This window comes from Hemibagrus wyckioides, linkage group LG10 (assembly GCF_019097595.1).
Source record: "Hemibagrus wyckioides isolate EC202008001 linkage group LG10, SWU_Hwy_1.0, whole genome shotgun sequence".
NCBI classification, from domain to species: domain Eukaryota; kingdom Metazoa; phylum Chordata; class Actinopteri; order Siluriformes; family Bagridae; genus Hemibagrus; species Hemibagrus wyckioides.
In genome coordinates, this window is record NC_080719.1 from 18,450,808 (window position 1) to 18,461,862 (window position 11,055).

Genomic DNA, 11,055 nt, shown 5'->3' on the forward strand with positions numbered 1-11,055 from the left:
GTCATGTCACTAAAGATCTGTGAACACTCTGGTGGATATAAAAAAAAGAAAAGAAAAAGAAAAACCTATAACAGCAATAACAACATCCTGGTTGCATAAACATGTGCATGTGCATAACTACTAACTTGTAAAAACACATTTTGCTTGTCATGCAGCCCTCAGTGTTTATAAGAAAGTCCTCTGGTATAAACACAATTTGATTTGGCGATTTTATCTCACGCACGCTTGCAAAAAAATGCTCCGGATATATAAGATTTTTGAAGAGATCTCCTTTGCGCAGCTTCCTTCCAGGCATTCCATTCAAGGTATTTGATCAGATTTAGCTCTAAGGCCATTCCAAAACATTCTCCTAAAGACATCTCTTTGTTGACTGGGATTTGTGCTTTGTGCTGGAGGGTGAAAGTATTCTTCATTTTCAGCTATCTAACAGAGGCCTACATGTTTGTGTCAAATCTGTGATTCCCTCTGTCTTGACTAGAGCTCTAGTCTCAGCTGAAAAAAAGCGGTCTCATAACATAATGCTGCTGCCACCATGCACTATATTGCCAAAAGTTTTGGGACTCCCCTCCAAATCACTGAATTCAGGTGTTGTGTTTCAGGAGTTGGGCTTGGCCTCTTAGTTCCAGTGAAAAGAACTCTTAATGCTTCAGCATACCAAGACATTTTTGGATAATTTCATGCTCCCAACTTCGTAGGAACAGTTTGGAGATGACCCCTTCCTGTTGCAACATGACTGCACGGTCCATAAAGACATGGGTGAGCGAGTTTGGTGACCTCAACCGGACAGAACATCTTTGAAATGAATTAGAGCAGAGACTGCGAGCCAGACCTTCTCATCCAGCATCAGTGCCAAAATGTCTCGGTATACTGAAGCATTAAGAGCTCCTTTCACTGGAACTAAGGGGCCAAGCCCGACCCCGGAAAAAACAACACCTGAGTTCTTTGGAGACGTGTCCCAAAAACGTTTGGCAATATAGTGTACATAATCTGAACCGGTTTGTGATTTTTTTAAAATATATTTTTGATTTATTTATTTATCTCTTTATTTATTGACCGATTGATTGGTTGAAAAAGCCATGCCAAGAGAAAATATATCCGAATATGACAGGAGAATTAAAGAGATACATTATAGAAAAAAATAATACATATTTAAATAGTAGCATAGTTCTTATTGTTTTCATGTTTTTACTTTTATATAACATTTTCCATGAGAGTTTATTGTAAAATGTTTTATTAAACCCTTTAAACAATTGCCCATCCGGACAGAATTGACTGGTGCACCAGATGTGGTGCCGTCATCATTTAGAAACAGGAAGTAGGCTGACAGCGTTGGAGACAGATCGCTAACCGGATTTTGAGTTATTGTTGTTGTTAAACCGACTCCGTTAAAAAAAAAAACGACGAGACAGCCGATTATCCTTGTAGAGATACACGTACGTACATTTTGGTGAAAAAGGGAGTCGCAATGAAAGTCATAGTTTTCTCCTTGGCGTATTGTTTACTGACCATTTGGTCGGTCAGATGTGTGGGTCTTAGCAAAGAGACGGAGGAACATGGGAACGGCACAGTGACTGTTACTACTCACAAACCCGCGAGCACTAAAAACACCACGAGCCGCACTTTAAACAATCTGAACCTGGACGGCTCTATGATCCAAAGGGCTTTGTACGTGCTTATCGGCATCACCATTATAGGAGTGCTTTATTTCCTTGTTCGGGCAGTCCGGTAAGTCTTCTCAAATTACGCTTTTTACGTAAGATGGTCGACAATAACGCTACCGTCATTAATAGCGTATATCTACAGTACGTCTAAAAACCGAGCGTAACTTGTGGACTGAATAACACCGTACGCTCTTATTGTAGCGTAACATTTAGACGTGCTGGATATTAGCAACCACGTAAAAACCGTACCAAATCTCTAACACGATATCTACTACTAGCTGCTGAAGGACAACATAATAAGAATAACAAACAATAGCAATTATCATTCAAAGCTACTCGGTTGCTGCGTGATACAGATACGTGCACTATCTATTCTAGAGTTGTTTTATTTACTAACCGGAAGTAGATTCCGCCTCCTATCAGTGACCTCCTAACGCGACACCTTCGGCAGAAACTCTGATTTTTTTAAAATGTTGAAACAATGAATCACACAAGGAAGGTTACTTTTGAAGACATTTATAAGATGTCTTTACTCTTCTTCTTCTTCTTCTTCTTCTTCCTTTCAGGGGTCTCCACAGCGAATCATCTCTCTCCACCTATCCCTATCTTCTGCATCCTCAACACTTACACCCACTAGCTTCATATCCTCATTTATTACATCCATATACCTCCTCTTTGGCCTTCCTCTTTGCCTCCTGCCTGGCAGCTCCATGTCCAACATTCTCCTACCAATATACTCACTCTCCCTCCTCTGAACATGTCCAAACCATCTAATCTGGCCTCTCTAACTTTGTCCCCCAAACGTCCAACATGAGCTGTCCCTCTGATGTACTCGTTATTCCTAAGATGTCTTTTTTTTCCATGTAATATTGTTTATTTCCCTATCAAATGAATTCGTTAAACTGTTTATAGATGTTTCTCCACTAAAATCAAAATTCTTTATATCTTTCTTTCTTTTTTTCTTTCTTTCTTTCTTTCTTTCTTTCTTTCTTTCTTTCTTTCTTTCTTTCTTTCTTTCTTTCTTTCTTAAATGTAGCTATTTATTTGTGTATTTGTTTACTATGTTTCTGGCAATGTGTGTGTGTGAGAGAGATTTGTTGGCAAAAAGCAAAAACACTCTTGTAACTTCTAATTCATATGGTTTTAGTCTGAAGAAATCTTCTACACCAAGAAAAAAATATGGACTTCTGGCAAACTATGACGACACGGTGGAGATGGCACAGCTGGAAAGTGATGAAGATGACAACACTGTGTATGAAGCCAAATCACTGAGAAGGTGTGTGTGTGTGTGTGTGTTATGACTAAATACAAGAATTCAATTCAATGTATTTATATAGCGCTTTTAACAATGGACATTGTCTCAAAGCAGCTTTACAGAAGTATAGAAACAGAGAAAAAAAAACCCATAAAGTTTAAAGTTAATATTTTATCCCTAATGAGCAAGCCTGAGGTAATGGTGGTAAGGAAAAACTCCCTATGGTGATATGAGGAAGAAACTGTGAGAGGAACCAGGCTCAGAAGGGAACCTCATCCTCATTTAGGTGATACTGGACAAAATAATGTAACTGTTGATAATGTCCTTTTTGCAGCAGTAACCAAGAGCTGTTGAGGAACTAAAAGGTCGAAGTAGTTTCTGAGTTCTCTATTGACTTAGCACTAGTTTCCTTCTTGCTGAAAGATGACTGATGCAACAACAATACAAGATGTGTTCAACATTTATTTAACAGTTTTAAAAAAGGCAACACACACATATAAAACTTTTGGTGAATCTATGTAGATCTGATGAACAAGTCTGCTAGCTTTTATAGTATGGTTCTGATGGAGATGAATCCCTGAGCAGGTATGAGGACAGGTCTGTGGAGCAGTCTGCAGGAACCTTCTAAATTTAACCTGCCAATTGATGGCTCAGCTCTTCTACATTGATTGTTATTAAAGTTGTTGTTCTTTCGACTGCTCTCTTTTCGTGGTCGCCACAGCGGATCATTTGATCCGCATATTTTGATTTGGCACAAGTTTTACCCCAGATGCCCTTCCTGATGCAACCCTCACATTTTATCCGGGCTTGTTACAAGCCCTGAGATTTAACCCCTCAGTGGATAGAATAGTTTTCTGCCCAAGATTTGAACCCAAGCCACAGCAATGAGAGCATGGGATCCTGCTGCTGGACCACCAGGAGGCTCGATAGTTACATTAATGGAAAGTCCCTATAAGGCTAGTAAAACAAACCGGTGTGTAAGAAAACCTGCCGCTCTGTTGTCTCATGCCTTAGTTCATTTGCTTAACTGTCATTCATTTGTGTGTTTTTCAGATGAGTCCCGAGAGCCAAGAGGACAAGATGATGAAGGTAATGATCACCTGTTTTTGACCATCAATTTTCCACGTTACTGACAGATGATGTGTTTTTGGAATTTATCATTGTGCAGCTGGAGTAAATGGGACGGCAAGGCTGACGTTCAAAGATAAAACATCAGCTATATGCTTCCATTTTTGGACTCCATCAGATTGTTTGCTGTTCTCAAGGGAACCGAGCGAAACAGCACAAACCCTGATCTTTAAATATACCCACATTTACACAGAGTGGTGTGTCTCTTGCCCACGCTGTACATTTACGCAGCCTCTCAGTGACTGTCTGTCAGGTGATTACACAGAGCGATGTTTTGCAGCGCATATCACAGACATGTCCGTGTCAGCAGCGATTGAGATGTATTCAGTCCCTCCTGTATTCAGAGAGACACATGTTCAGTCAAAGCTCTCATTCATTCATGTGAGTTGAACATGAGTACAGCTGTCAAAGCAAGTAATTACATGTCTTCACTAGTAGGAGTTAAAAAGAAGAATGTAATTCAGAGGTATTTTGTGTGTGTGTGTGTGTGTGTGTGTGTGTGATTTGGCCAACATTATTCTTATTACACCATCATTGAGATCTTGAGATGTACTGCATTACACAACCAGAGATGTATGGATTGTTTATTTTATGGAGGGATTGATGGATGGCTGGATTAATTGATGGGTGGATGGATGGGTGAATGGGTGGGTGGATGGATTATTTGATGGATGAATGGATAGATGGATGGATTAATTGATGGATGGATGGAGGAATTATTTGATGGATGGATGGATTAATTGGTGGATGTATTATTGGATGGATGGATTAATTGGTGGATGGATTGATGGATGGATGGGTGGATTAATTGACAGATGGATGGATGGATTATTTGACTGACGGATGGATGGATGGATTAATTGACAGATGGATGGATGGATTATTTGACTGACGGATGGATGGATGGATTAATTGACGGATGGATGGATGGATTAATTGACGGCTGGATGAATTAATTGATGGATGGATGGATAAATTGACGGATGGATGGATGGATTAATTGACAGATGGATGGATAAATTGACGGATGGATGGATGGATGGATGGATTAATTGACGGATGGATGGATTAATTGACTGACGGATGGATGGATGGATTACTTGACGGATGGATTATTGGATGGATGGATGGATTAATTGGTGGATGGATTGATAGATTGATGGATGGATGGATGGATTAATTGACAGATGAATGGATGGATTAATTGACTGACGGATGGATGGATGGATTAATTGACGGATGGATGGATGGATTAATTGACGGCTGGATGAATTAATTGATGGATGGATGGATAAATTGACGGATGGATGGATTAATTGACAGATGGATGGATAAATTGACGGATGGATGGATGGATGGATGGATTAATTGACGGATGGATGGATTAATTGACTGACGGATGGATGGATGGATTACTTGACGGATGGATTATTGGATGGATGGATGGATTAATTGGTGGATGGATTGATAGATTGATGGATGGATGGATGGATTAATTGACAGATGAATGGATGGATTAATTGACGGATGGATTATTGGATGGATGGATGGATTAATTGGTGGATGGATTGATAGATTGATGGATGGATGGATGGATTAATTGATGGATGGATTATTGGATGGATGGATTAATTGGTGGATGGATTGATTAATTTGATGGATGGATGGATTAATTGACGGATGGATTATTGGATGGATGGATGGATTAATTGGTGGATGGATTGATAGATTGATGGATGGATGGATGGATTAATTGATGGATGAATGAATTAATTGATGGATGGATGGATAAATTGACGGATGGATGAATGGATGGATGGATGGATTAATTGACGGATGGATGGATTAACTGACGGGCGGACGGATGGATGGATTAATTGACGGATGGATTGATGGATGGATGGATGGATGGATGGATTAATTGACGGATGGATTGATGGATTGATGGATGGACGGATGGATGGATGGATGGATTAATTTTAGCACTCTCTTCTTAGCAGCCATAACTAATCTTGTCTATTTTTTTTTCCCTCAGCAATAAAGTGGAACGGACCAAAAAATGACCAAAAAGAGCATCTCGGAGTTAATTGGTTGAAAGATGGACCTCGGGCTGTGGTGTGTTTGGATCTTTGGTCCTGTTTTATATGAAAACTGCTTACCACAAGCTTCCGCTGCTGTGAAACTGTGCAATGAGTTCAGTACCAGATCATTTCCCGGAGGTGCCATGATCTATTTGTGTGTGTGTGTGTGTTTTTTTTCCCCCACCTTCATCTTTACTTTCAATGATTTTTGCTTTCATTTTCCTTTTTTTTCTGTTTTACCGTCAGTTCAACACCAGCGTGTTACAGCATTCTGGAGCGTATAGCATAATATAACAGAGCTGCACATTATTAATACGATATTACGTCCGTACTGCTTTTCATTATAATCTCAGTAGTGCAGTAGTGAGTATGGGGATAAACGAACACCACACTGTGCAGCTCTGTGACACGGCCGCTTCTGGTTTCGAGCATCAGGACGTCTCGAACACACTAATACATCTTGATTACTTATTGCATTTAATACACTTTTCAGTATACAGAACAGAAAATGAAACACAAAGTTTAGAAGTTAGATATGCTGCAGAACATGTTTGGTGAAAATGACAAAACTTTTCTGCATTCCGGGCAAAAAGGGGTTGAGGTGGTTGTTGTTCCTGCTTTCACTACTGAAAAATATTGATTAAATATTAAAAAAATAGGAAAAGGCGTGTTGCTTCTTCAGTCTTATCAGTTGTTTATCTTTCTATATATATAGATATAATTATTGCAAAATTTAAAATCACAATACTGTGCTTTCCTTTGTCCCTGAGTGTAGTATAAATAAAATAACTGTTTGTTTTTGTTTATTTACGTTTTTAATATATGCTTAAAGTAATCTTGCACGCCTCATTACATTTTTTTATTGATTTTTCTTCACCGGCAGAACGAATGAAAGTGTGGTGATCAATTAAAAACATGAGGGTGTATTATTATTATTATTATTATTTTCTTGTTTTTTAAAGCTGAATATTTGCTTTTCCATGCACTACGACTGGCTTCGACTTCTGTTTTATGTCCTGTTCATTTCCTTCACTCTGCATCCAAAACGTTTTTTCTTCCTTCCTTCCTTCCTTCCTTCCTTCCTTCCTTCCTTCCTTCCTTCCTTCCTTCCTTCCTTCCTTCCTTCCTTCCTTCCTTCCTCCCTCCCTCCCTCCCTCCCTCCCCTCTCTTTCTTCCTTCCTTCTTTCCTTCCTCCTTTCTTCTGAACGTTCTTTCTTGCGAATCTTCCTTTCTTTCGAGTCTTTGACCATGACACGTTTCCATTTTTCCTTTTCCTCTGTTCGGTGAAAGTAGCCGTATCTCTCAGTCTCGAGCTGAAATAAGAGTGGAGCTCGATATCGATTCGACTCTTCAGTGTTTTTTCCGTGTGCTTGGTGGCATGAGGGGGAAAAAATGAGAGGTCAATATTTGGTGTTTAAAGAAATTTGTGCCTTTAAGTGTTTTCTATTCAGACGAACTGTAATTCAAAGCGATCTGTGCGATCTCGACGTGGTTCCTGCATTCCTGTATTTTGAGAGCTTTAAATTTCTGTGTAAAAAGAAGTAAAAAAAAAAAAAAAAAAAAAAAGATTTCATATGTAATATATTTCTAAAGCAACCTTTAAAAAGTGCTATAAATGAGTGGAATGTTGATTACCTGACATGTTTTTTGTCAATATTTTGTTATTAAAGCTTATATAAATCGAGATTAGGAGGTTATATCTGACCATTCACATTGATTTGTGTGCACTTTTCACACACACACACACGGTTCTCTTCAGTAATCATGATCAAATAAAACTTGCTACTTATTTGTATGGCGTTATTGCTACACTCTCTCTCTCTCTCTCTCTCTCTCTCTCTCTCTCTCTCTCTCTCTGACACACACACTGCTCTGTTCCTTTGATTGGCTGAATGTTTACTTGCATTTGGAGTGCAGTCATTTGTAGAGTATAATTCATTTAAATGGATCCCATGCTGTGATGCTTTAGGGGGCTGTGCCTCTGTGGCTCTTGTTGAAACTGTTGATGATTAACAGCGTTTTCTGGATGAATTCTCTCTCTTATTTTTTAAATAAAGAACGTGTACCTAAATGTGTGTTGGTGTGTTCTTTGAAGGTCGCTGCTTTGTGAACAGAAATGCAAGAAAACGGACCAAATATTTGTACATCCTGTCCAGGATTCTGACATTGCAGTGAACAGCTGTCGTGTGAATGTGATAGTCGTTCTGGATAAGGGAGTCTGTCAAATACCAGAAATGTGAAAATATAGAAATATATTTTACTAGGACTTTTATGATGTAACTATTTAAATAGAGAAATATAGTCCAAGTCCAAGTGCTCCATGAGTTTAAGATTCAGTTACTATTTGTGGTGTTTATTCTTTTGGGTTTCCTCTGGGTTCTCTGGTTTCTTCAATTTTTATCCATTTTTTTCAGTTTTATCAAATTTAATTCCAGCGCTTTTAACGAGGGACATTATAACAATGGCAGCTTTACTGAAGTATATAAAAAAAATACAGGATTTAAATTTATTCCTAATGAACAAGCCAGAGGTTTGAAACTCCCTGAGATGATATGAGGAAGAAACCAGACTCAAACAGAACCCCATCCTCATCTGGGTGACACCAGAGAGTGGGATTATAAACCATTTCCCTTCTATAACTGTGTACTAGATGGTCAAGTACTACATGGTGCAATGAGGAAATTCATTCTAGATCTAACGTCAGGTCTTCTTGAAGCCGTCTTCATGCTTTAATACACTTCTATACACTTCTAGAGGATTGGTCAAAAATTCCGATAAACACACTCCTAAACCTTGTGGAAAGCCTTCCCAGAAGAGTTGAAGCTGTTGTAGCTGCAAAGGGCGGGCCAACTCTATATTACATTCAAGTGCATGTAAAGGCAGATGTCCCAGTTTTAGCCTGGCTCGCAGTCTCCACTCTAATTCATCCCAAAGGTCTTCTATCGGGTTGAGGCCAGGTCTCCATACAGATCAGTCAAGTTCCTCCACACCAAACTCTCTCATCCATGTCTTTATATGTCATGTTATATCATGTCATGTTGGAACAGGAAGGGGTCATCCCCAAACTGTTCCCACAAAGTTGGGAGCATGAAATTGTCCAAAATGTCTTGGTATACTGAAGCATTAAGAGTTCCTTTCACTGGAACTAAGGAGACAAAACAACCCCTGAAAAACAACACCTGAATTCACTGATTTGGAGGGGTGTCCCAAAGCTTTTGGCAATATAGTGTAACTATCTATCTACTTATCTATCTATAGAGCAGAACAACAAAGCAAGGAAAATGACATGTCTAAGTAGATTGATATCATTTAGTCTAAATCTAGTGCTGACAACAGACAAGCGTCGTACCACAAGAACAAAACAATAATAATAACCAAAAAAAGGCAGGTTAATTTATCATGGATTGAAAAAACAAACACAATTCCTTATGAAATATATAGCAGTTTGGTTTCACTTTTAGAAATCTGCTCTTTCCAAGAATAATAATGACACTAATTGCCATATGGAAAAGTCATATGTTCTATCTTTCATAAAGATGCCAAAGATCACATTTTCTCTTGTAAAATCACACAGATTTTTACATTTAGGAGCGAACCAGTAACACAGATCTTCTCTAAATGCACAGGTAAATTTAACTTCGTAAAATAATCGACCTATTGCTTCAATCTGCTCATCTCACAGTGTGCAGCTGTTACAGTTTAGACCAAAAACAGCATCTTAACAGTTTTTTTGGATGGTTATATTCCACTGTGGCTTTGGGTGAGATTGGAAATCTAAAATATTTCTAAATTTCGTATCTTGATCACTGCTGAAACATCGAAAAAGTTTTGTTTGAGGAAGCAGGATAGAACTCTTTGTCAAGAGTCCTAATTATGGTGTAGTGAATTTCTGACATGTGTTCATTCACTGAACCTAAGAAAGATGAGGAGTTACATTACTATAAGTTGTAGGACATTTGCATGATAGATTGTGGGATTGCTCTGATGGGATTCAATCATATAAAAAAAAGCCATCATAAGACATAATGGCTTCAGTGTTCCTTCCTTATTTACTACTTATTCTACTGTGTATACTGTACCATAATGTATCATATGGCATTACCATACTGCTTTTATCCAAAGCATCTATTTAGATTGCAATTTAGACTGTATGGACTAATTACTGACTATATACACCGATCAGGCATAACATTATGACAGGTGAAGTGAATAAGACTGATTATCTCCTCATCATGGCACCTGTTAGTGGGTGGGATATATTAGGCAGCAAGTGAACATTTTGTCCTCAAAGTTGATGTGTTAGAAGCAGGAAAAATGGAGGATTTGAACGACTTTGAAAAGGGTTCTGGTAGAAAGGTGTTAGAATACACAGTGCATCGCAGTTTGTTGTGTATGGTGCTGCATAGCCACCAACCAGTCAGCGTGCCCATGCTGACCCCTGTGCACGGCAACAATGGGCACGTGAGCATTAGAACTGGACCACAGAGCAATGGAAGAAGTTTTCTTCACGTTTTCTTTTACATCATGTGGATGCCTGGGTGCGTGTATGTCACTTGCCAAGGGAACACATGGCACCAGGATGCACTATAGGAAGAAGGCAAGCTGGAGGAGGCAGTGTCATGCTTCAGGGCAATGTTCTGCTGGGAAACCTTGGGTCCTGCCATCCATGTGGATGTTACTTTGACACGTACCACCTACCTAAGCATTGTACCATGTACACCCTTTCATGGAAACAGTATTCCCTGATGGCTGTGACCTCGTTCAGCAGGATAATGCGTCGTGCCACAAAGCAAAAATGGTTCAGGAATGGTTTGATGAGCACAACAACGAGTTTGAGGTGTTTACCTGGCCTCCAAATTCCCCAGATCTCAATCCAATCGAGCATCTGTGGGATGTTCTGGACAAACAAGTCCGATCCATGCATCCAATT

The 11,055-nt window shown here is 39.1% G+C and overlaps 1 protein-coding gene across 1 annotated transcript; it reads left to right on the plus strand.

The window, feature by feature from the left end:
• The first annotated feature begins 1,291 nt into the window (after positions 1–1,291).
• On the plus strand, positions 1,292–7,809 carry fam174c (family with sequence similarity 174 member C). The gene is made up of 4 exons (XM_058401400.1): positions 1,292–1,725; positions 2,809–2,937; positions 3,970–4,005; positions 6,080–7,809. The coding sequence occupies exons 1-3, from the start codon at positions 1,466–1,468 to the stop codon at positions 3,971–3,973; spliced, it is 393 nt and encodes a 130-aa protein (XP_058257383.1). The 5' UTR covers positions 1,292–1,465; the 3' UTR covers positions 3,974–4,005; positions 6,080–7,809.
• Positions 7,810–11,055: the final 3,246 nt, after the last annotated feature.

Coding starts and splice junctions, on each gene's coding strand:
- fam174c (XM_058401400.1), top strand. CDS start 1,466: ATGAAAGTCATAGTTTTCTCCTTGGCGTATTGTTTACTGACCATTTGG. Junction 1,726..2,808: donor TTCCTTGTTCGGGCAGTCCG/GTAAGTCTTCTC, acceptor ATATGGTTTTAG/TCTGAAGAAATCTTCTACAC.